This window comes from Aythya fuligula, chromosome 2 (assembly GCF_009819795.1).
Source record: "Aythya fuligula isolate bAytFul2 chromosome 2, bAytFul2.pri, whole genome shotgun sequence".
Lineage (NCBI taxonomy): Eukaryota > Metazoa > Chordata > Aves > Anseriformes > Anatidae > Aythya > Aythya fuligula.
The window spans coordinates 151,098,934-151,125,748 of NC_045560.1; the positions used below are offsets into that span (position 1 = coordinate 151,098,934).

At 38.4% G+C, this 26,815-nt stretch overlaps 1 protein-coding gene across 4 annotated transcripts in view; it reads left to right on the forward strand.

The window, feature by feature from the left end:
* The first annotated feature begins 16,725 nt into the window (after positions 1-16,725).
* Positions 16,726-26,815, forward strand: part of EFR3A (EFR3 homolog A) — an 81,886-nt gene continuing 71,796 nt past the window's right edge. For all 4 annotated transcript variants that reach the window (XM_032181354.1, XM_032181357.1, XM_032181356.1 and 1 more), the window contains exons 1-2: positions 16,726-16,779; positions 22,152-22,201. Coding sequence is in view for 1 of the 4 variants with exons in the window: in XM_032181355.1 (XP_032037246.1) it covers positions 22,192-22,201 (10 nt within the window). In the remaining 3 variants the exon portion in view is untranslated. The remainder of the gene's footprint in view (positions 16,780-22,151; positions 22,202-26,815) is intronic.

A 26,815-nucleotide genomic window follows, 5' to 3' on the forward strand; every position in this document is an offset into this window, starting at 1 on the left:
GAGAACAGAAGATGTAGTGTCTTTCCTCTAACCACATGGGGCAGTCATACTCTTGAGTCCCTGCGCATGAAGAATGCATTTATGGAAATAATAGTTTAGACAAGCTATATTTTTCTCATAAATTTGCTATAAACTGTTCTGATATGAACTTTGTTTTCTGCAGACACATTTATTAATCATTAAAATATTTTTGCAATCTTATTATGTATGGTGTGTTGTAAGGTAACATAGGAATTAGGCATCAGCGTCTCATTATATCCCTAGAGTTTTTGAGCTATATTTATAACTGAGTTACATTCTGAATTTTAGTAATGGCAAGGGATGTTTTGTATGAATTGAACCATATTGTTATTCTAGTGAGATACTGTCTCACTAAAGGAAAAGCAGAACTGAGTCAGCCCTACTAAAATCAGAATCTATGTCAGGGAGAGGGATAATGTTGTTCCTTAATCATTTTTGAAACTTTAGTTTTCTTCCTTGTGGGCAAACCACAGGGGATTTCAGTCTGTGAAATGCAAATATTTGAAGACAAGTGACTCCTTCCTGCTTTTTGTCCCAGTTCTAAATGTGCCTTATAGCTTGCAGACATGGTCTCCTGTCCATCTCTCCTTGCATTTCTTACTCCCACCAAATGTGAGTCTCTAAATGGTGGAAGAAGTACTGTGGCCTTGCAGATGGTCTAGAGACTGAAGCTTTCTGATGGAGATAAAGAAAAGCTTTGGCAGAAACAGTGTAGGTGGGTGATAAAAAAGTGGTACTAATGTTCCTGTAACCCTTTATGTTCTTCTTACCCCAGCTTTGTCTTCCTTGCGTCTGTTCCTGAGACAGAAGTTAGCAGAATATGGGGATCTTCTAGGTAAGGTAATGGAACAGGTCATCTTGAATGCAATCACATAGCATATACATGACAAATGGGGGATCAGGCCCAGTCAGCGTGAATTCTTGAAAGCCAAGTCCTGCCTGACTAACCTCATCTTTTATGACTGGGTGACCCGCCCGGTGGATGAGGGAAAGGCATTTGATGTAGTCTACCTAGGCTTTAGCAAGGCCTTTGACACAGTCCCCCATAGCATTCTCATGAAGAAACCGGCAGCCCATGGCTTGGACAGGTATACTCTTTATCGGGTTAAAAACTGGCTGGACAGTGAGGCCTAGAGAATGGTGGTGAATGGAGTGAAATCCAGAAGGTGACCAGTCACCAGTGGTGTTCCCCAGGAGTCAGTGTTGGGGCCCATCCTCTTCGATATCTTTACTGATGATTTGGTTGAGGGAATTGAGTGCACCCTCAGTAAGTTTGCAGATAATACTAAGTTGGGGGGAAGTATCAGTCTTCTGGAGGGTAGGAGGGTCATGCAGAGGGACCTGGACAGGATGGGTTGATGGGCAGAGGCCAATGGGACAAGGTTCAACATGGCTAAGTGCCGGGTCCTGCACTGTGGCCACAACAACTCCATGCAGCACAATAGGCTTGGGGCAGAGTATCTCGAAAGCTGTGCAGAGGAAAAGGATCTGGGGGGTACTGATTGATGCCTGCCTGAACATGAGCCAGCAGTGTGCCCAGGTGGCCAAGAAGGCCGAGGACATCCTGGCATGTATCAGGAATTGTGTAGACAGCAGGACCAGGGAGGTGATTGTCCCCCTGTGCTCTGCTCTGGTGAGGCTGCACCTTGAGTACTGTGTTCAGCTTTGGGCCCCTCAGTACCAGAAGGACATCAAGGCCGTGGAATGTGTCCAGAGAAGGGCTACAAAGCTGGTGAAAGGCCTGGAGCACAAGTCCTGTGAGGAGTGGCTGAGGGAACTGGGGTTGTTTAGTCTGGAGAACAGGAGGCTCAGGGCAGATCTTAGTGCTCCCTACAGCTACCTGAAAGGCAGACATGGGGAGCTGGGGTCAGCCTCTTCTCACAGGTAACCAGTGATGGGACTAGAGGGAGTGGCCTCAGGTTGCACCAGGGGAGGTTTAGGTTGGAAATGAGGAGACATTTCATTTCAGAAAGAGCAGTCAGGCATTGGAACAGTTGCCCAGGGAGGTGGTGGACTCACCATCCCTGGGGGTGTTCAAGGAAAAGTTGGACGTGGTGCTTAGGGACATGGGTTAGTGGGTGACATTGGTGGTAGGGGGGTGGTTGGACCAGGTGGTCTTGCAGGTCTTTTCCAACCTTTATGATTCTATGATTCTATGAAAACTTAATGAAACATTGGTATGTGAGTTAGTCTCAGAAATGATGAATTGTGAACCACTCATCACTTGTATTCAAATGTCCTGTTCACTTCAGCAAATAATACCAATGGGTCTGTAACTATGTATTTTATAAACATACAATTCTATGATGTAGTGTCGTGGTTTAACCCGACCGGCAGCTAAACACCACGCAGCCGTTCGCTCACCCTCCCCCCTCCCTCTCTGGGACGGGGGAGAGAAATGGAAAGTGAAGCCCGTGAGTTGAGATAAAGACAGTTTAATAAGGCAGGAAAAAAAAAATAACAAAAATAATAATAACAATAATAATAATGATGATACAATGGTGATAATACGAAAGTAATAATAGTATGTACAAACAAGTGATGCACAATGCAATTGCTCACCACCCGCTGACCGATGCCCAGCCTAACCCCGAGCAGTCCGGCCCCCTCCCCCCGGCTAGCCACCCCTATATATTGTTTAGCATGACGTCAGATGGTATGGAATACCCCTTTGGCTAGTTTGGGTCACCTGTCCTGGGTCTGTCCCCTCCCAGCTCTTACTGCACCCCCCAGCCTGCCCGTTGGCAGGACAGAGCAAAGGCTGAGATGTCCTTGGCTTAGTATAAGCACTGCTCTGCAACAATTAAAGCATCGGGGTGTTATCAGCACTCTTCTCATTCTAAGCCAAAACACAGCATTCCACCAGCTACTAGGAAGGAAATTAATTCTGTGCTAACTGAAACCAGGACATGTAGTTACAGCATTTGTTACCACATCCTTCATTGTGCTGAAACAGCTTGTACCTCAGTAGGACTTAGGGGAAAAGCTGTGCAATAGGTGGTCTTTCTGAGCTGTTCATTTTGAATTCAAAGTCACAATATAGCAGCCTCAGTGACATCAGTTCTTGGTCTCAGTTCTGTCCTTACCAGACTGTTTGCCATATTTTCTATGTGGCAACTGTTCAGGTCAGATTTTCATTTCCTATGGCAGTCTCCCAGTTTGTTAGGTATCCTGAGCAAGGCATGGGACAGCAATGTAAGCAGGTTAACTTTCCAGGTAGCTAGCCACCTCAGCCAGGGACATAGCTGGGAGGAGGAGCACAGGCTGAGATGACTGAGAGAGCAGCACTGAGATGTCACAACTAGTCCTGAAGTCCTCCCCCAATTCTTACCTTGTCTCCTGGCTGTTATTTTGTCCCTGCCATAGCTTCACCTGGCTACAATCCTTGTCTATTCTTTGTGGCTTACCTCTTGTGTGAACAAACTGAAGAAAGGTAAAGAAATAATGTAAAAAGCACTGAGTAGGATGTGTTTATTTACTGGTATCATGGTCATATATTCTCAGAATTAAAGAAAGCAAGTTTCTAAACTTTTCTGATCAGAAATGTTATCTGTAGAAGAGCATTTCAAATACATGAAGTGTTCTGAGCAAATATTCTTCAAACTCAAGTCAGACATGCAATCACATAAACCCATTCCTAATGAATGCTGTGAGAGAATAAAAGCAATCTTATATGAAGAAACCATGAAAACCAATCATTTCCACCTGCTTTGGAGAGCCATTTTGAAACTCCCGAACACAAGCCTGAGAGGCTGAAGATAAGCTACAGATGGAGTCCTTCAGTTGCTCAGCCTCCTTTGAGAAAATGACTGGTAAAATTAAGGATGAAGTTAAGATAATTGTCAATCAAACAACTGTTTCCTTCTCTCAGTTTTAACTTGCTTCAGATGCAGGTTATTGCCTCTCATTATTCTGATTTGTAAGCAAAGTTGCTTCATGTCACTACACAAGAGTTCCTGGAAAAAAAGAAAATAATAAAAATGTTCCTTCATTTATTTTTATTCTTCCTTGTGCTTTAAGAAGTTTTGCCCTACGCAAGGAAGAAAGAAGATAATTTGTTGCAAGTGAAGTGGAAAGGTATAATTTTATGGACTACTTCTCTCTGGAATGGGACTGATGAGGCAGGCAGTAGCGTCTCTCTTGTCCTGGTACAGCACCATAGCTGCAAGGGAAGAGAGGATTATACAAGCCCATTCCTCTAAAAAGGTCAAATGAGACAAAGTCTTTCCTTCAGGATGGTTTTGATTATGTGACAGCAATGCTTTCAACGTACTCTTCGAAAGAGTGTATAAAGAATACAGGAAATACTGAAATATCTTCTGAACTAATAATAAGTGGATGCAACATGAAAGTTACTGAGTAATCACATCAGAAGTTTGTAATCGGTGACAAAAATCTGTCTAAAGGTAGTCAGAGTAGATGCAGGTCAAGGTAATCTTTTGTATTTTATGATGTACTGGAAAACATTTTACATAGCTTGCTTTTAATCTTTCAATTAAGTATTTTGTTTTAAATATAATAAAAAATTATTTCACACTGTTGCCTTTTACCTAACGATCAGGTACGCAAGTACCAGTTATAAATTAATGGTTGTAGAAGGCTGTAGAAGGATGACATCTGAGACCACAGCCTGCTGGTGTGCAATCTGAGCATGTTTAGACTTCCTGACAGACATCAGATCAGATATTTTTGAACACCATCCAAACTGAGTCCCTGAATTAGGAGATAATGGCATTGCCAGTGTAAATTATACCAAAGATGGCTTAAACTGTAAATGCTTTGATAAGTCTGGTGGTTATCCAGATGAACTATGAGGAGTGCTGACCAACCTGCTCGTGGAGAGGCTAAACCTTGACTGATTTATAAGCAACTCTATCTATAATTGGAAGACTTCTGAAGGTGGTCATAAAACAACTGAAACAGATATGAATTATATCATGGTACAGTATTTTTTGTTCTACCCTTGAGTTTCTCTCCAATACACATCTTGATAGTTGTGACTTGTTTTAAATGACTGATTTCTTCTTCTTCTTTTTCTTTTTTTTTCTTCTTCTTCTTTTTTTTTTTTTTATATACTTTAGCCAATGCAAATTTTAGTATTAGCAAATTTCTCCTTTTACATTAGAATATAGATAAGATCTCTTCAGCATAACGTGAAAAGCCAGATGGGTGCAAGACAGAACTTCTATTCTGCCAAGCCTTGTTCCTTGTAAAATCAGATTTTCTGTTTTGAAAAACCATCAGGAGACAGTGCTGTCAGCTGTGATTAATCGTATTAATGCAAAATATCATGGAATTATTTTCCAACAGCAGAGTGAATGTCATCACAGCTTCTGAGGAAGCTATATGATAAACAGAAAAGAGAAGGAGAGACGAGAGGAGGTGAACCTGAAAGTTCTCTCTGCAGACAAGATTTGAGTAATATTTATTTGTAAAAGGAAAATAAATAAGAAATCAGATGATCCCATTTTGATTTTATTATGGAAAATCACCAGGGAGTGACATGGCAAATATATTTGTATATTGATGCCACCGAAGCATTTTAAACAGGCCTTCCCATGATGCTATCAAAGATTTTAATAAGGTCCTGATGAAGAACCTTTAGCTCCCAGCTGACCTGCATTTTTCTACACAGACACTTTTGCCACATTGTATGTTTGCTATTAAAGTCCATTTTGTCTTGGAACCACACATTTTAATGACACATAAAAAAAGCATTGTGCACCTGTAGTATAAATACAGCACTCTGTAAAAGATTTCCCCATTAGGTATCATTTTGTCAGCCAATTCTATCCAATTACCTGAACAATAAAACCATTGTAGTGGGAGGAAATAGATGACTGCTATTAGAATAACCCAGTTATGCTTCCATAAATTAAATGTAAGAAAAGTACATGATATTGCAATAGTTACAACAGCATATACTGCTTCCAGGACTCCTCTGAGATAAAGGAATAGATTTTCACTTACTTAGTTCCTTACCTCTGAGGATTCAAAATATTACATATAAAATCTATATTTGCAAAATAAATAAGTAAATAAATAAATCTGCATTCCTCCTTGCACTGCAGAAACTTGTGAATGAAATCCTTGTTCTGCTGAAAGAAGATTTCAGGAAGATTGTGATTTTTTCTTATATCCAGTCTTATGCTATGGTAGCATCTCCAACTGTACAATATGAAGGATCACAAAATTAAATGCAGTTATTGCTGCAAGAGTCAGGAACTAGATTTGAGGATCAGGCAGAGAAACTCTTTTCATCACTGACTGCTGTGAGAACAGAGTCACAGTATTATTTGAACTCAGCTTCTGCTAACTAGAATTTCTCATATTTATTTATTTATTTATTTTTGCCTTCTTCAATACCATGAAGATTTGGGTATAGAAGATTAAAAACACATGCAAGATCTCTTGCTTCAGAAATTCTGAAATGGAAGCCATTATTTTTTTTTTCAAAATAAAGCATTTATTCCTCAGAAAAGTGTTGCCATTGCTGAAATGAAAGTAATTTCCTTCTGTAGGCTATCTCCAAAAAAAAAAAATAAGGAAGCAAATCTATCTTTCATGCTTTCTGTAGAAAGACAATCACAAGGCCAACAGAAAATAGAAGCAAATGGAATATATAAGCAATTTAAAGATGCTTGCTTAATCTCAGTAATTACCTATACAGAAAAGACAGCATTGGTTGAAAAAGGTTATAGATATTTTTGCATTTAAAACTGTAAAGACTTTTCTCAGATGTGCTAAACAGGTTAAAAATGCTATATCTGTTCATCTGTCAGAATTGTACCAAGATAAAGGACAGAATATGGTCAAGCAACTGATATTTTCTACACAGCAGTCATAATGGATGAAAAACTCTGAGCTACATTTTGCTCATTCACATATATGCAGTCTTGCTTACTGCAGTAAACTCCCAAAAGACAAGGCGATGTCAGAAATTGACCCTGTCAGTTATTTTCTGAATATTATTTCTTAAAGTGATTTTAAGTCAGTAATGTCAAAAAGTGGCATTTTAGCACTGTGTTCTGTCACATTTTCTTTTACATTTCCTGTTTTTATTTTTTACTTTTTTTTTTTTTTTTACTCAGGTTGCATACTATTCTCATTCCTTCACTGTCTCTCTGGGCATCCAGATTAGTTTAAAGAAGTCAGAAGGATCTGAGATTCCACCAGCTCCCACTGAGCAGGGTCAAGGTTCAGGAGATTACGAACCATGCAGTAGGACAAGGGGCTTGGTTGCACAAGTCCTAGATCACTTTGGGCAAAAATAAGGAACTCCGGTGACTAAAGAAAAACGATATGAATGACAGATAGCATCAGGCTAGTGTACTAACAGCAGTCACCTAGCTTTGGAAGTGCTGGCCTTATTGGCTGCCACCTCTTTGATCAGTTTTGGCTGAAAGAATTTTATGTCTTCAGTGTGACACCTCATGTGAATACTTCTCAATGAAGGACATATGGTTTGCAGAACTGGGTTGTACGCACACAGGACCAGCTGGCATACTTTAGAGCAAATCTGAAACTAGTTGATAATCACAGATGTGATGTGGCGATGTGATTGTATGACCCCTTCCCAGGCTGCTGCCTCCAACACAAACTAGATAAAGCAACATCTTTATCACAATTTTGTATTTGTGAACTTGACATACTGATTTAACTAAATGCATTAAAAAAAAAGGGGGGGGGGGGGAAGAACACAAAAAAGGGAAAGCGCCAGGAAAGGGAAAAGGAAAGGGAAAGGGGAAAAGGAAAGGAAAAGGGGAAAAGGAAAGGAAAAGGGGAAGGAAAAAAAGGGAAAGGGAAAGGGAAAGGGAAAGGGAAAGGGAAAGGGAAAGGGAAAGGGAAAGGGAAAGGGAAAGGGAAAGAAATAAGGATGCTGAAGTAGGAAAACTCTCTTTAGTGTATATCTGGTGATGGTGGCTGTTATTCAGCTTTTCAGCCACAGGGCATAATTGAGCTTGGTGGCAGTGGCAATGTGTGTTGGAAATCACAAGAAGGAAGAAGGTAAGAAGGAAGCTGGTGGGATATGACTAAAGAAAAGGATAAGATTATGTGTGCACTGGGCTGGGACGTCCTCTGTTCATGAGGCAAGCAGATGAATTTGGGTGGACTTTTGATGAGGGATACTGGGAGATGTCAGCATGGCACTGGAGGACTCTGAGATACAGAAGGGCAGGAGTCTAGGTCTTCACTTTCTCTTCTCCTCTCCCTTGATCTCCTGTGCTTAGTCCCTCTCTTGCTCAGTTCCCATGGACTGTGGGATTCCCATGTCTTCCATAACAGACCCTACCTTTTCCTTAGCAACTACTTACATTTACTCACATTTTTTTCAGTAAAGAAGCAACAACATCTACTCCTCTCCACACTTGTTGCTGCAGAGGGAGTAAGAAAGAAAAAAATAGACTTTAGTACTAGGAGACAGAAAGGGACTGGGAAAACACAGGAGATCTTGGGAGTGAGCAGACAGGTATTGGCAGCAAATATTTCCAAATGAGAGCACTTCATACAGCAGTAGCAATGACTGTCTAGACAAATACTCCAAAAAGATTTCTACATCTCGAATTCCATATCCCAAACCCTAATAATTCCTCAGTTCAAATGAGATAGTGTCTTATCTACTCATCTGAAAAAGGCGCTACATAAAGCAAATTAACACATTACATTTTGTGAAGAACACAGACAAGTGTTCTTCAAGCACTATGACAGAAGTCCAAATCGAAATGATGTTTTAAAAGCAAAATCTAAGGAGTAATAAATGCTTCATTGGGACATAACGTTGAACAGCGATGAGCAAACAAATTGAAGAATAGCTTGGTAAACCGTAGTTGTTATGTATTTAAAACATGGCAGAAGTCCAAGTGGAAGCAATAGTGTGTGGTCAGATACCTGTGATGCAAAACTCAGCGCCTCAATCTGAGGGAGCAAAATAAGTAGGCTCACGCCACCTCCTGGCATTTCTTAAATAGAGATTGGTGACTTATTTCCAACATTATAAATTTGCAGAAAAATGGGTTTTCTTCTTCGAGTCATTACATACTTGACATATATGTCTGGAAGAAATGGAAAAAAAAAAAAAGCAAAAAAAAAAAAAAAGCTGGGTCTATGTTGATATTTTCTAAATGGAATCTACTGATTTTTTTTTTTTTTTTGATTTTTTTTTTTTCCTTAGCATATTTCAAAATTGACCTAAAAAGATAGGAAGGTTTATAATGATATAAATAATCTGAACAAAATTAATTGACTTAACTGAAGTCAGAAGTGCAGGAACACCTTTATTAAAAAGAAATAAAATTATTTGAGTTCATCCAAGTCATTTCTTAGATAGCTCTGTTCCCAGTATTTCCAGTTAACCAGTACTTTAAAAAGACCAGCTAACAACAGAGGGTTGATGGGATTCATGGGTCTTAAAGTCTATTCCTGACACAGGGGAGGAGGATGACCCTGGGCATTTCAGCCAAGCTCCCATCTCCTAATGCCCCCCTGGTTTTCACCATGCTGCCAACTCCTTCTCGTGGTCCCATTCTCCTCCCTGCATCCATTCTTTGGACTGTTATTCCAGCCCAGGTCTTCTTGCCAAAGTAATGGTAAGACTATTCTTCAGCCTCCTGTCCCTGTCTTCCCATTTCTTAGTCTTGTGCTTCCCCTCGTGCTTAGCCAGCTCTTGCAGGTCCTCCATTTTTTGATTTCTTCTTCTGTCTCTTTTTCATGAAAACTATCAATTCCCTTCAGTCCTCTCATGACTATTATCCCTGCCCACGTTAGTTCCTCTCACTTTAATGAAAAATAGTATCTTTTTAAAAAATTATGTCCTTCAGTTCTTTGACCTCTTCTATTTTGTGTACTGGTTTCTTGCTTTTTTATTATTATTATTTTACACCTAAAAAACATTACATGTTTTACCTTTGCAAAACAGGCATAGATTAACAGTCATTCTTTTAAAATAATACTATTCCTTTAACGGTCTACAAAAAAATGAGAAATGATTTGAGATAGTAAGGGATACATCTATTTAGTTTTGATACTAAATCTTAAAATAGTTAACATTTTACTTCCCTATCATTCTTGTATTTCCTATTACAAAGTGACAGCTCTTTATATTGTAATTTTATGACCATTTTCCCTAAACATACTCCTTCCTATCTTTTTTAAACTTGTTTGGAAGTACTTCTCACATCCTAGAACAGCATGCCAGCTGGCATTAAGTCAGCAGAACTCCATTCATCAAGCTGAGAATCTGATCCACTGTAATATGAAATTAAGTCTTTTATTATTTTTTTTTTTATTTCTTTCTTTCTTTTCTTCCAACAAAGGCTCTCACCCAGAGGCCTTTTAGAAATTTATTTGGTTATTTCAGTGGATGTGACATGTCTGACAGGGAAATCTTTCTCTGAAAGGCATTAACAGGAAAAGTATAAATAAAATTGTTCTGTGATGGGTAGAATGAGTGAAACCTGATTTCCCACACTGCTATAGTCCCAGCTCCTCCTTTATTTTCATCATGACCCATATATCTCGTAACACTTTCAGTAGTTCCCACCACATTTCCTCGTGACCAGTTGAGAAGACATCAGCATGTGTCAGGCTCAGCTCGAGCTGGCTTACACACAGAGCACATCTGACCAAGGTAGGCCAAGCAACACAAAAAACCACTCTCAGTGAGCTTACTAATTCATTTCACTTTTCTCTAACCATTTACAGATATTTATGAAACTTCCAGAATCATTTTTACTGTAATACTTCTGCTTGTGGCAATTACGGCTGAAGTTGGGCTGATCGTTCCCATGTTATTAGGGACTGACAGTGTGATTGTGTAAGCCTCAGAAACCAAAGAAAAAGAAACAAAAATAAATTGCATGGAACACAACATGCATTATTTGTTATCAGTACTTTAAATGAAATGGAATAAATGTTCTTTGCAGTGAGACTGGAGCACATTCATTCTTTTCTATAGGGTTTTAATCAATTCTCCAAAATCCAGTTGAGACTGGAAATGGAGAAGAATAATTAGGTTCTATTTTGGGATGTTATGGTAATGAAAAACCTTGACATTAGTCTCCTGTTACACAGCAGAGGGAAGAGAAGGCTTCAAGTGAAGATGTACAGAATATACCAAGGTACATCAGCTCTGAGGAATGGAACAGGAACTTGACTAATATTTAATGTCACTTGGAGTAAGAAGAACTGCAGTGTGATCAATTGGGAGTCATACATCTAGCTAGCTCTCTTACAGGTAACACTTCAGGAACTCAGGGTTTCGCATCCAATATTTAATACATCTCATTGCCACCTACTCCATATTGGAAAAGGTTCTGTATTTCATTCTCCTTCTGCCCCCAGTCAGACAAGCAAATTAAACTTTAATAACTCAGACTTTCTTTAAATATGGTTTTATAAAACCATTTACTTTGTAGAAACGCTACCAATCCCAAAAATAAAATCTATCAAAATTGCTCCAATCTGTAAAAACATTATCAGTGCAAACACTACTAATGCCAAAAGCAAAGCATAAAAACTATGTAATGGTATAATTAGAATGTCTTCTTTTTTTTTTTTTTCTTTTTCTTTTTTCTTTTTTTTCTTTTTTTTTCCGGTTTGAGTAAAGTTCTCGTAAAGCAGGTCCTTTGCCTTAAGGACAATTAATGGCCTAAAAACAACCAAGCACCTATACATCGATTATATTATGGACTATTACTGGTCATCAACTCCATACATATCATACAAGAACTTTTCTTACACACATGAGGATTTTGTAGTATTAAGATCTTTAATTCTTAGGTGAAATTTACTCTCCAACTACTTATAGCCATAGTTTTGTAAAGTACTTGGGATTTTGGAGGCAATTTGAAGATTCTTGCTCCAAGACATCTGCAAGACACCAACTTTTCTGACAGCACTGCTCAGCACTTTCTGAGAATTTCTAAAAAAACATAATCATTCCAATCTATTTTTGCTGTCCCCCTGACAGCTGTCTTCCTAGTGAGCAGAGCTGTCACTGAGAACTCTCACTCAAGAAGAGACAGGAAAAAAATCTACCAGGAGCTTGGATGGTTTGGGGGCTGAATTGGCACAAACTCTGCTCTGCTTCCAGGGCTGGTTAATGTCGTCGGTTTGCATCCACTTTGCCTCCTGCCAAAATGAACAATGACAAAGCAAATACCTTATCAAAGGCCCCGAGGATCCGATCTCTGCAATCTACTCTTGGTAGAAACATCTTCTATCATCAGCTGCATTTGGCTGCTCATAAAATATTGCAATTACCACCTGTTTATAGAATCAAACATATACATATGAGATTGGAAAAATACACTACAAAATAAGCATTAAGAAAAATTTAACTGGCAACTGATGATGAAGATAAAATACATCCCAATGAGATGCCCATGAAAGGTTTTCTTTACTTTCGGTTGAGCAAGCCGTGCAGTCATTCCAATAAAACTACTGTTTTGTTGTTGTTGGTGGTTGTTTTTTTCTCTTGGAAGATAAAAATTAATTGCTACAATAGATTTATACAATGTGGTGGTGAGCAGCTGCATATTATTCATCAATTTAGCCTTTGGTTTTGATGTGTACCATATACTTCCTTACATATTTTTCTCTATGTACATTAAAATTAGGGAAACTAAACATTTTAAATATAACTGTATCCTTATACAGGTATAAAAGCAACATAATTTTCTGCCTTTTCTACCTTATACTGCTCTTGGGATAAATTTGGTATTTTATACTTTTTTGTTTCCATTAAAAATCCTTGAAAACAATTCATATTCAGACTGTCTAATGCTTACTAATCATTCCTGTTACCCTTCTGAACCTCCACTGGCATTTTAAACTGAGGTAATTTTTGCTGCTTGCTCCAGACACTGAACCTTTCATTGTACTTTTATGTGAATTTGAAATCTAATGAGAAAACATGTAACTGCAATTACCAAATTACTAGCACAGTTCACATTTTCTTATTACTGGTCATGGAACAGAACGTTGCTGTCTCACATTTTATAAACTTTGAACGTTACAATTCTAAAAGTTGTACATATGTTATGAATATCACTTTAAAAAATAATAAAACTCAGGTTACCTGGGACACAAAGTTCTGGGCACGCACAGATCAATGTATGCAAGAACTTTAGCTTCAGAAGATTTATAAGATGTTCTCAGTAAACCTGGCCAGTGCACTTAGATGTGCACTGAGTGTGCACTGAGTGCACATCTAAGATGAGTGGAAGTAAAATTGAACAGTTTGGCTATAAATTAGCAATACAGCAATTTAATACGCACTTAATTCAACTTCATAATCTTTTTGGATAGTTTGATTATCACTCTAGATGTGGTCAAAGGAAAATGTCAGTCTTTCGCTGACAATGAATGAATCGTAAAATGGCTCGGGTTGGAAGGGACTTTAAATTCACCTTGTTCCAATCCCCCTGCCATGGGCAGCGATGCCACCCACTAGATCAGGTTGCGCAGGACCTCATCCAACCTGGCCTTGAACACCTCCAGGGATGGGGCATCCACAGCTTCTCTGGGCAACCTGTTGCCATCCCTCACCACCCTCTGAGTGAAGAATTTCCTCCTAACATCTAATCTAAATCTCCCCCTTTTTAGCTTAAAACTAAACTAACCTGACCATATCATTATCAGTAAAAAGTTACACTCCATCTTTTTTTATAAGCCCCCCTCTAAGTATTGAAGGACTGTAATGAGGTCCTCCCAGAGCTTTCTGTTCAGAACCCCCAAGCCCTTCGCTGCATGGCTGCTCTCAGTGAGTTCTTCTCAGTCATCCCAGTCTTCTTCTTCCCAGTCTGTACTTCTGTCTGGGATTGCCCCGACCCAGGTGCAGCACCTTGCACTTGGATTTTTTGAACCTCAGTAGGTGTATGTGGACCCACTTCTCAGGCTTGTCCAGGTCCCTGTGCATGGCATCCCTTCCTTCTGTTGTACCACCCAGTTTGGTGTCATCTGCTAACTTGCTGAGGGTGCAGTCGATCCTACTGTCTAGAAGGGTGGCTGGATGCTCTTCTAATGTCCTCGCTGAAATTAAAAAAAAAATGTACTCTACAATTAAATTTTTTATCCATTACATAACACATAATGAAACTCACAGAGACCAGTACATACATATTCACAGACTACAGCTGTTTGCTCTGTTTTGAAATTGAAATAGGAAAACAGTTGTTTTAAACAACAGCACTACAAGTAGGCTAAGGGCTTTATTGAACATTAGTTACTACATGGTTTATACAAAAGTGTCATAAAACATATCATCTCTCTTCTAACAAACCACAATTCCAACATTGTATTTACTTTATGATTTCGGCTTTATATGTCTACTTGATATTCATAGATGTTTGTGATCCAGTAAAGCTGGAAGAAAAACATTTTTAAAACCCTCAGAGAATAAAAGATATCACAGACACGCGAGATGTAATGTTTGACAACTGGAACTGTCATTTCAAGTTGTTTTAATGCTTTTTAAAACAAAAGAAAAAGAGAGTAATCAGGACATGTCACTCACTGTGTTACATTTAAAATTGTGAGCGGTAGCTGAATGAGCACCAGCTGATCTTGCTGTTTGTCGCATTCAGACAACTACTAAGGACTAGTAGCTGCACTATTTGTCAGCATCTTCCCGAAACCATATGGCATTACAAGTACATTGGAGCTTGCTCTCCCTTATGTACAGCTAATAGAAAAATAAGGCAAAAATAGCTTGAATGAAGCACTTCAGTAAAGAGATCAGGCTGCCTGTAGCTGATTGTTGGAAGAACAATCTTTGAACTTGAAGGTGCATCTCATATGATGAGTTCAGGCCATGATCATTCACTTATGCTTCTGGCAGATGAAAAATTTATAAGAATTTTCTTCTATACTTCAATATAGAAATCTATTCAAGACAGACTCTTTTTCTTATTATGGTCATCATATTCAGCCCTGTAACTTCAAAACCATGAGCAGCATTTCAGAAATCATATAAACAATTTAAAAGGACCCTTTTAACTCCATCACTTTGTCCCACATTACAATATTTTTTTTTCTTGACAGTTTCCCCAAATTTACCTATTTTGGATACAGCTAAAAACTGTGAGGTATGGAGACATCTCACGTGCCATTTGGCATTTTAGTCATTATTTCCAATTAACATGTGTTACTGATCCTGATCCTGCTTGTATTATTGTTTGAAAAGAAGGAAAACGAATTCAAGCAGTGTAAAAAAAATACAAGTTTTTCTTCAGGATATGTAACATGAGCAGACCTGAAAAAAAAAAACACATGAAATTCTGAAGCCAGTAATGTTATTTCAAGGAGAATGGATTAAGAGATTATGCTGCCTTGGATCTGCAGCAGTTTTACATAGTTTCTATTTGGGCTATTTGTTATTGTGCACCTGGATATGTTTGAACACTGGTTTCAGCTGCACTGGGAAAACACAGCTTGTTGGGCCCATCTCCCTCCTGTCTTCCAGCAGCGACTGTTAAGAGGCACGAACACTTAAACCAAAGATAACAGCCAGGCCAAGGATCAGCTTTTCTGCCAACACCCCGTTGCAGAGTCCAACTTTGACCTCACTTATTCCCATCTGGGCATGCTACCGCCCTTCTGGACACCACATTTCCTCACGCAACCTCAGGGCTCAGACCCACCACCACGCCAAAACCAAGGTTTTAGCGGCAGCACTGCCAAGAAACCTCTCAGTCAGAGCCTCGCCCTCAAGGCTAGGGCTCATCCTGGCCCCCAAAGCGGACAGGCGTGCCTTCTGAAGCTGCAAACCCCTTTGCCACTGTGAGAAACACTCCGTAGCCAATAACTTAGGCTGAGGTGAGGATCTCAGTGAAGTAGTAATTTATTCGTGATTGCAATGGCAGGCACCCCACAAGCAGGAGAGCGCAACTACTAGTTCCAAAACACAGTTTATATACTTTTTGATGACAGGACCCTCCCCTGTTTCCCCACTGAGTGGGTAATCCAGGTTCACAATCTATCTGATGCTTCACAAATAATGCATGGCCTTCAGTAGCCGGCCTGTCAAATTTCAATTTCCTTTTGCCATTTTTACTGTTTGAAGTGGTAATGTTTCCTCACTTATCTGACTTAACACCGTGATTTTCACCTAATTGTCCTAAGGAGTCTGGTTGTCTGCATTTTACAAGGTCACCTGCTTAAGCTTTCTTATCACTGTAAGCATAACTCAGTACCACATTCCTTCCTTCTGAACAATGTAGCTCTGCAAAAACAACATTTCTATTCCTACACCACCATTGCCTCCTCCCCCTAAGATGGCCGCCACCGCCACCTCCCCCTAACATGGCCGCCACCGCCCCCTTTCCCCGAGGGGAGAGGCGCAGTCACGTGACACAGAGAGCGGGGAGGTGCCTACGGGGCGTGGGCGGGGCCTCGCTGTGGGGCGGGGACAGGTGCCCCGCTAGCCCCGCCCCCTTTGCCTCCGGGCCGTGGCGAGCCTTTGCCGCAAAGGAGGCTGGGAGTTGTGGTCCCTGGCTGCCTCTCTGCCGAGACTTCGCGCTCCTCAGGCGGCTCCTGGGCGGCGGGCTGCTGAGCAGTCCCAGGGGAATTCCTTCCCCTGCCCCGATCTCTCCGTAGTTGCTCCCGTGAAAAGACCGATGGGCGGGGAGAGGAGAGCAGGGCGGCCAGAAGGACTACATCTCCCGGCGTGCATCGCGCTCCGAGCAACTTAACGCGGGGGGGCTGGGGTGGGGGGGGTGAAAATGGCGGCGGCTAAAGTGAGGAGGAGAGGTGGCTGAGGTGAGTCGGGGCAGCTGCGGAGCGGCTGCTTACCCCGCTGCCACCGCCTGGGCCTGCGCTCCTCGTCCCTTCCCTCTCGCCGCGTCTGGGAGCGGGGAGGCCGGAGCTGGGGGGCTGAGGAAAGGCGGCGGGGAGTGGGTTTGGGGGCTGTGAGGAGATCTGGGGGGCTCTGAGGGGCTGTGAGGGGACCTGGGGGGCTCTGAAGGGAGCTGGGAAGCTCTGAGGAGATCTGGGGAGCTCTGAGGGACTTGGGGGGCTGCCTGGAGGAGGACTGGGAGAGGAGAAACCCCCTCAGCCTGTCCTCCTGTGAGCCCCCTGCTGTTCTGCTTGACCCCTCAGGGGGACCCCCAGCTCCAGGAGGCCTTCTGTGAGGCGATCATACGTTAAAAAAACAAAAATATATTTAAAAAAACAAAACAAAACACCAACATCTTTCTGTCAGTAGTCTGGGATGTGCTCAAATATCCCTGTGTTATCAGTCTGCAAGCAGGGAAGGTGTGTGGGGGGTGTGTTTGAGTTTTTCCCACAGTGGTCTCCTTCAGCCGGCCCATAACACATCTCGCTGAGCGTTAATTAAACCCGTGTAACTAACTGTGCAATACAACTACGCTGCCACAGCATTCTTAAAGAGCTTCATCTTCTACTCCAGAGCTGTTACATGCTTTGCTGCTGCTGTCAGGGCCTCTGTCATAGCAGTGCCTGGCAGATTATGGTCATTTTAATGGACAGTCATTACCGGATGGATTTACCAGACTGCTGTACTTACCAGTAAGCGTGCTGCATGGAGCCATACTTAAGATAATTGAGGGGCAGGTTCCCAAATCCTGTTACTGAGAGCTAATTATATTACAACTTTTTTCTTTAAGCTTAATACATGTAGCAAAGTATCCCATCGTACTTCGGGCTGAGATACTAGGAAGGCAAAAAAGCCTTGAGTGGATTATGAGATCTCTGTGCTTCGTTGGCGAATTAGTGGAAAAGCCTGTGGCTGAGAGCCGAGGCTATAATTTCAGTATCAAAATCAAGTTAGCTAGCCCACGTTATACCTTGTAAATCTACAAAAGATGTTTGCCCTGCAAATTGTATAGGAAAGATAAGACCATTCAAAGCTTTGGCAAGGCATGGGCAATCTACTTCCTGAAGTAATGTAATGTACTAAAAATCATTTGAAATGTTTTCTTGAGTAACTTTAGTATTTAAGACATCTTGCCAGAAGACTCATGTATGGATGCTTTTAAAAATGTTGGTAAAATTTTCTTGGGAAGTTGGCAATTTGACTTAAAATCTTGACAGTAGTGTCTTGATGCTTGCAAATGCTTATGCACAGATTTTGTGCAAACTTATTAATAACACTTACAATATTTTTCTAAAAATTGTTAGAATGGAATTAATTTCTGATTCATGAAAAAAAAAAAAAGAATTGGAATGTAGCTTGTAATTAATATTTAATTATAAGGTAACTGTTTTAAGTTGTGCATCATGTTATGAAAATGTTTGCAGTTAATGATGAACATTAACATCTCTATTTCTGACCCAGGCTCATTTAGGAGAGAAGAACAAACAAATTTTGTATTAAATATAAGTGGAAGGAGACATTGCAATATTAATCAGATTCATCAGTTGAACTTCAAGTATAATGAAAGGGAACTGCACTTGTAATTATGGAATCTAAATTGTAAAAAGTACAGGACAGAAACAGCTTTTGTTGGTATCAGCAACTTAACTGCACAGCCTAATTCTGTAATGAAATACTACTTGTAAAATTACTGTGATATTCTCAAACAACTTTGAAGATCTTTGTTTTGATATGTAGAAGCAGATCATGTGCTTTTCAGTTGAAAAAGGAAAAAGTGTTTATTTGATGGATTTTTAAGCCACCGCTGGCTGGCAACATATGTACCAGGGCATAGGAATGGTGCCTTTAACTTTATAAATGAAATGGATATTGGGTTAAACTAGCCTTTGAGAAAGGAGGGAAAGTATTACTCAGGAACACTTATTTAATGTCTCTTGTCCTGAAACCATATACTCAGACTGAATTCTGTAAGGTGAGGCAGGACAAATATCCTTTTAGATATGCCTGTTCAGGTGGGCTCTGGTGGGTGAAATAACAGGGTTGCCGCTTTAACACAGGCAGGTTCATGTGTGGCATTGCTTCTCTTCCTGAGAAAGCTAATTCAAAATCAAGTTAGGTATGTTCATAGAATTGAACTGGGCTGTGTAATTCTATCTCAAATTGCGTTTTTGGGAGTTCTGGAAATTGTACTTGGAGCCTAACAGTCTACATTTAAGAATGAGCATGTGACTTCTTAATGTTGCATCTCATTGGCCATTTGCCAATCCACAAAACTAAACTTTTTGACCAATTTTTCAAATAGAAAACATGAGTGGGTGGGGAAACAAGTCATATAAAAATTTAATGTGCAGTGTGTTTTAAAATTTTCAGCTCATGCCTGCCCAGCCTGCATTGCCTGACTCTCAGAGATGCTTAAACTTGCATTCCCTTTGTCTTAATTTGCAGGAATGGACGGGTGCCCAGCTGACAATGTCATTTTGAATGCTCAAAGTCAAGTTAATTATTTATAATGTTACATAACCAAGTTAGGTAATGGTGGACTTACCAAAAGAAAATACAGTACCCTAGGTATGCCAATTTCTGCTTCTTTCCCTGAAACTCAAGGATGTGTTACATTTTTGGAAACACAGATCTGATTGTGTTGAATTCAGAAGATAACTTGGTTATTAATACTTTTTCTTCCCTCATCCAGCACTTGTGCGTATGAATTTAATTAAAAAAAAGATGTTTATTAAATCAGATTTGGCACAGAACTTTTTTTTTCTTCTTTCTTCTCCACTGGAATAGAGCCATATACTGTAAAATTACTGTTACAGTCTGCCACAGTGAAATATGATTCATGAGATTTTTCCATTTTAGATGTTTTACGGAGATTTTTTTTTCATAAGCCAAACAGGAAAAAAAGTTGACTGCTCTTTAGTTTTCGTTTTAGTGCCATTTATGGAATCTTTGGATAATAAGAAATAGCTTCGGCTGTTCTTTAATTTTGTATCTCAGGTTATTTAAAGTAACGACAATAAGTCAAAGGTAAGCACACAAGGGAGGAGATGATCAGGAACAATCAGTAGAACAAAGTGTTTTTTTACTCCTGTGATAAAGCTGCTTCAATCTACTAGAACAATGGATTTCCTTATCCTTGCCAAATTGTTCATGACCTTTTTAAAACTGAACTGAAAGTGTTTGTTAAGAAAAATGACACTTATGTGTCACACAAGTATCGATCTGCCTTTTAATATACAGTGTATTTACATGTAAATACATTGTACTTAATTTTTAGTTGTTTAGAATTACTACTATCCTTAGGAAAGCAAAATAACCTGTAGGCCTTGGCAGAAAACGAGTTATAACTCCTAGTTACCTCTTTTGCAAATCTAGGAGTTGGTTGCGTTGTGTGTATTGTATGGGTATGTAGCCTTAACTTTCCTCTGGTGGTCGGTAAAATATCACAGAATGATGTAGACACGTTAAACACTATTCCCTGTTTAGGAAAACTAAACTATGGCTGCCTTATTGTGGTTTGCTGTGTCTTTTTTAAATTGTAGTTGAGTTCTAGTTCAAAAAATTGTGTTTTTTCTTTTTCCTCTCTTGATCTGTAAAATCTAATTCAGTGACAAAACAGCAAATCAAACTCATAGTGGGAAGCTTCTTATTTTAGTTTAGTTCTGTTCTACCATGTCTATTAGAGGAGCTACTAGCATCAGTGGACTGAACTTTGCTCTATAACTAATCAGTCTGTGATTCAACACTTTGTTGAGAGGAAATTGTGGACTCTGTTCTGCATTTAAATATCACAGCACCTCCATATTGAATTCTTTGGACCTGTTACATGTCATGAAGTGTTTATAAAGCAGCGAACTATATAAAAACAAAACCAACAATTTTCTCTTTGAACAGCTGTCTGGAATGTTTAAGCAACTGTCTGGTAATTTCTACATTAACATCTTCTGAAGTTAGTTGACTGACTTAGCAGCAACAGTGGTATTGTACTAGCATAGTGTTTTGAGTTCCTGATTGCTAGTGACAGTCAGCAAAACGCTGAGTCTTTGTCACTTGACTCCCATGAACCTCTTATCAGGCTTTTTGCATTTTTATGTAGTTCTAATATCTCAGTAAATCTGTCTTCTGTAATCTCTCAGCTAAATTCTGTACTGCACTCTAATTCTGCTTTTCCAGGTTACTGCTTAACATCACAATCCACATATTTCTGCTTATCAAATTATGCTGCTTCTCCCTCTGTCCTTGGAGAGGGACGTACAGCTTGATACCAGGACAGGATATTTTAAATAAATTACTATGAAGCACTGTTTTTAATCATGGTTGCTGTCAGCAAATTGGAACCTTTTGTTGAAATAAGTACACAATCAGAGTCAAATTTATTTTTAGTAACTATGAACATTGCTTTGGTGTATGATTATTTAAACATACTTGTGACCAAATAAAATGTTTGTTCCAACATTGTCAGTGCCTTCAATAATAATCTTTGTTATATACACCTATAAACAGATACTAGTTGTATTTTTTCCATGTATATTCTTTTTTTTTTTGAAAGCAATAGCACAGTCTGTTTAACTGAGATTTTTTATTTTTTTTAATTTATAAAAAGGTATGTTTACAAGAAGGTGGTGGTTATTAAAACTAATTATTCTGGTTTAACATTAAAAAAAAAAAAGATGATTTGCATTTTAATAATAATTGCTTAAACATTATATTAGGGTATGTTTATCCCTAAAAAAAGGTTGTTATAAATTTGTTAATTGCGTAAAAATATGTAATCACATCAAAAATATGCCAAGCAGCCTTTGTTTACAGTAGCTTGCTCTCTGGTCTAAGATCTACCTATTTCTTTTTAATACCGGGAGAAAAATGTACTAGAAAGTCCCACATGGATTTTTAGCATAGCTTTTCTTTGCTATGCTAACAGAAACCTTTCAGAGCCCTTTTAATGAGGTAGTGCTGTCATTTCCATTTGAAGTAGAAGTATCCTGTAAGGCTATACACCATTCAGCACCACAAACAGTGACAGTGGGAAAGGTCATCCCAGTAAACACAAGGAAAATGTTTAATTGGGCATCAGAAGTAAGAACAGAATGACAGATTTCAATAACAGATTTCAAGAGCTGGAAAAACCTACATGTAGTCTGGTGAGATGAAATGATATCTGGATTTCTGTGGTAACAGCCTCTGATGTTGGAGCTAAGGAATGTGACTTGGCTCATTTTTTATAAGTTTCTACATATGTCTGGATGCAAATTGTCTAAAGATATTGTCTTGACTTACATTTCTGTTTTCTTTATAGCTTATATTTTGTGAAATTGAAGACAGATTCCTGATTAACAATGCCTGCTAGTAAGTATTGTTGCCTTCAGTACCTTCAGATAATGTTTAAGGAGGGGCTGAAATTCTAACAGAATTAACACGGGGGTAAAAGGGGTTGGAAACAAACAACAACTGATGATCACTTGCAGTCGTTTTAAAAATATTTAAGATCTTCATATTACCCAGCCTCAACCTTTGTAGATCTCAGTGTATTTTTTCTAAAGAAACCTCGTAGTTTCTGATTTGTTTCTGTTCAGTTAGATGTGCACAGTTTAACATTGATAATTTTTATGATTTAAAGTATGTTCTGAAATATTTGTACTCAAAAAGATATTTCAATATAGTGATATCTATCTTTGGCAAATTGCAAGTATTGTTTATAGTAGGTAGAATTGCTGTTTAGTATATAAAGTGATGAGACAAAAATTTTAACATTTCAACAAATGCGATTTTTGAAGCAGATGTTTCTAAGAATCAAATTCTTATTTACTATGAAGAGTAGCAACTTTCACAAATCAAAAGAAATACCACTAATATTTTTTTTCTAGCTTTTTCTATTGTATACTTAGAAAAATCTGGTGTGGTCTCTAGCAACATCAGTCTTTGGATAAAGCAAACTGCTTTATCATGAGAATAAAGAGTTCTTCAAAAAGTTACAGTACAGTGGTATTGAGTGTACTTATTTATAGGTTTGTCATGAGTTTCACAAGTGTTTAATTTCATTTGGAAACATTTGAGGATTTTATTTAGCTGACTTAAGATTTGTAAAAAGCTGTGCCTACTGGATACTTAAATATCGTACTATAATTGTTGTGTTACATGGTCACACTTCTATGAATGTCTAATCTTTAAGAGTGGTCATATTTTGATATGTAGTACAGTTTGAGCCACTGTAATGTAAAATACTTTAATGTAAGTATTTAGGATTCTTTTAATTTTCTGGTAATAATTAAATAAATAAATAAATAAACCCTATTCCTCTACATAGACATGAGTTTATGTAAAAAAAAATAGTGGTAAATATTAATGTATGCTTTATGTATATATTCAGATTTGTAAGTGCTGGCATAAAGTGTTCAAAGTGTACTGTGGTCAAGCTTTTTGAATATCATGAACTGTTGCTGTGTTTCAGTTGCAGTTTTTAGTACTAATAAGGCCTCTATCATGATAGTCATTTATGCTGGGAGCATTTTTTGTTTTTTAAGCAATTGGACTGGAAGAGTAAAATCTTTTTTTCTACACCAGGTATTTTTATGCTGATGGTCATTTTTAACACTATTTAACCTAATGCATGTAGGTAACTACAGGGTCAGGTTTGGTCTCCTAATGAGACCAAAACAACTTTATCTGCAGTGAGGTGTTCAGAACTATCCCACCATTTATTTCTCTTCTGTGTGTATTAGACCGCTTTTTGACTATATGAGCAAAGATAAGGTAGTAGTATGCATGTATATTGTAGACAGCCCTCAACTTCACCTTTTGGAATGTGGAAGGGAAGGTGCTGTCTACTGATTCAGGCTTCTTGATAGATTCCACAGGATTCTTTTCAGAGCATATTGAGGAAACATTGGTTGGCGCTGTAGAGAGTTAACTTTGAAATCGTAAATTACTTGTTTTTTGTAATCTGTAAACCTTCACCGTGAAGGTGGGAACTACCACTTGGACTTCCCTTGTCCCATGCATCAACAGGTTCATTGAGCATCTTTAAGAACAGAATGTGGAAAAGGCTCTGAAATATTTTCCAGAAATGTTTTCTGTTCTGCTAGGATAAGTTTTAATGGAAGTAAATAGTAGGATATTTTTACAAGGAAAGCTTGATGGAGTTTTCAGATCATCCTGACCTGTCTTCCAGTGTCATTCTACTTGCTTTCATCAGTCTATATCAGTTCCTTTTAGAAGTTTTACACCTTTTTCAAGTATGCTATTGAAGCAATATCAAGGTGTGGAAGCGGTAGTTTAGAAAGTCAGGAAAAGCCAGGACAGTGGTGTTAGGGAAAAACTGCACAGAGAGACTTGGTCTTTTCAGGGACTTTCACTCTTCCTGGAGACATTTTAAAACTCAGCCTGAAGTTATTACAGTTATCACTTCCCTCAGTATTAACTGTCTAAAAAATATGCATGAAGTCCAGGATAATCATAGGATAATCAGTCCTATTAATCCAGGATAATCAATTGCTAGGTGTTTGTTACATATTGGGGTAGTCATTTTTTTAATTGATGTTGCTGTTGATCAATCGCACATAAGAATGTGGAGTCACAGTGCTGCATTGAACCCTTAACAAAATAATGTTAAGGTTTTTGTCTCAATACGGTATTATTTTGCTCATAAAGACAAAATTTTCAACCTGTTCTTTTAATCTTAGATGCAACAGTGCTTGGCTTGAGCTAGCCAAGGCATGGCCTTTGCATTGACATCTAGTTTGTAGAGCTATTGTGTAATGCTGTAATTGCTGCAGCAATCGTAGGGAGCTTGCCAAAGCAGTGCTTTTGTAAATATTTGTAAAAAATATTTTTTGTAGCAATAACAATTTTCAGTAGTCTGTACAGATAATTTCATTTAACACGTTGCAGAACATGGGTGATTTCAGTGGTTTTGTTGGCTGCATTTGAGTTGAAATGACACAAATGCTTTTGTTAAGGAAAAAAGCGTAGATAAATCATTTACCAAAGCATTTAAGACTAGTTCTTCAGCATTAAGTTCCAGATGTTCACACTTAATGAGTTGCTTGAAATACAGTTTTCTAGCTAATGATTTTTTTTTTCAGAAATAGCTAAACTACTTACTTAAGTAGTTTCCCTGACTTAAATTAAATGGTCAACTTAAAGGCAGTTTTCATACGAAAGTGAACTTGCTTGGAGTAGAAAAAATAAGTTTGATACAGGTGACAATGTCTGCATAGTATAGGAAGGTATTTTACTTGTGATAGCTATATGCATGGATGTCTCCTTTTTAGTCATCTTTTACATGACTTACTCTTAATTTCTTTAACATACTTAAATTATATACTTGATTTTGAAGGCTTTGTTAATAATATTACTTTGAACTGATCCTATCTGGTGATTAGCAGATCACTGTATGACTGCCTGCATGTCTGACAAGCAAATTCAGAGAGTAAATAAAAGGATTTTGACAAATGTAATTTGCCGTTATTCTTTTATTGAACTGATAACTGCAGAAGTCAGTAATCCAAACATCCCCCCTACTCTTTGCCAGTTAGAAAGAGATCACTTGATCTAAGAGCTTCATGTATCAGTTACGGGGAAATTTTTCCACAATCTGACCTGTTTCTGGTGCAGTAAGTTTTGGTAACTTCACAGTGCTTCCCAAAGTATGCTGAGTGTCTCGATTCCTTCTCCTTAAACTATGTAAAATTTTGTTTCCTCAACTGTAAAAATACCGTGTGGCTTTTTGTCGGTCTTTTGTGGACAAACAACTAGTCTGCAGCTGCGTTGTACTGGTAACATCCGTAGTCTGGGTGATACAAAAGTAAGTAAAAGATAGAACAGTTAAATAGAGTGATTATCTTTCTTATTTCTTGGATGTTGCTGCTTTGAGATAAGTTACTTCATAATCTTTATAAAAAAAAAACAAACAAAAGTTTTTTCTTTTTAAATAGGGCTTCTTTGCTAAGCATAGGAAGGAAAACAGCATTTGAAATAGTTACTTGAAATATGAATGAATCCTTAGCTCGTATTAATGTTCTTTACTCTTTTTAAGAGGCATGCAGTGTTTTCATTTTGAATTTCTTTCCCCTGCAACAACTTAGGGAAAATTTAGTTATTTATCTAGGTTTATTCTATAGTAATAAGATAGTTAATAAAGGGAAGGTTTATTTCCCTATGAAGTACAGTTCTACAGTACCCCATGGTGGTTGGAGATGTATTCCTAATTCTGTCCCCATAAATACTTCATGCATTCTGTTTTTTTTGTTTGTTTGTTCGTTTGTTTTTAGCAAAAATTATGTCACAGTTCTAATTAATATCTGTGTCCAATCCTTCCACCTAACATACTTTTTCTCATCTGGTGTATGCTTCTCATATACCCTTGGCACATTAAAGCCTCAAATGGGACCTTCCACATAATGAAATGTTTTTCATAATTGCCTTAATTCATTTTGTATGCAGTAGAAATCCTATTAGCTCTCTAACAGTATTGTTGACTACTTAGAATGGTGTTAAAATAAATACATTATAACACTATAAAATTTTGTCTGTTATGAAAGAATTACATAGGGAATTATCTCACATCATCATCTGCTGCTTGATTCTAGCACCTGAGAGGAAGAAGCAGCTCTGTTATTGTCTGTCGCTGGAAGCTTTTTAAATCAAGTCCCTCTTTGAACTGCTTAATCAGACCAACACAAGAACTTGAAAAACAGATGCTAAGGGAAGGTCATCATTTGCGCTACCTTGGCAGTTTGCCATGTGTTAGACAGAGGCCTGTAAGGGAAAATAGCTGTTTGTCAGGATGTCTGTGACTATTATAATACTGTGATCACAAAGTATATAATGGATTCTTTTCATAATAAACAACACAAGCCTCCAATATGTAAACATTTAGATACAGGTTTTCTCGATCTGATTTTTAGCTGATCGTATTTTCCACACTGAAAAGAAAAAGTAAGAATTCATCTTAATGTATCC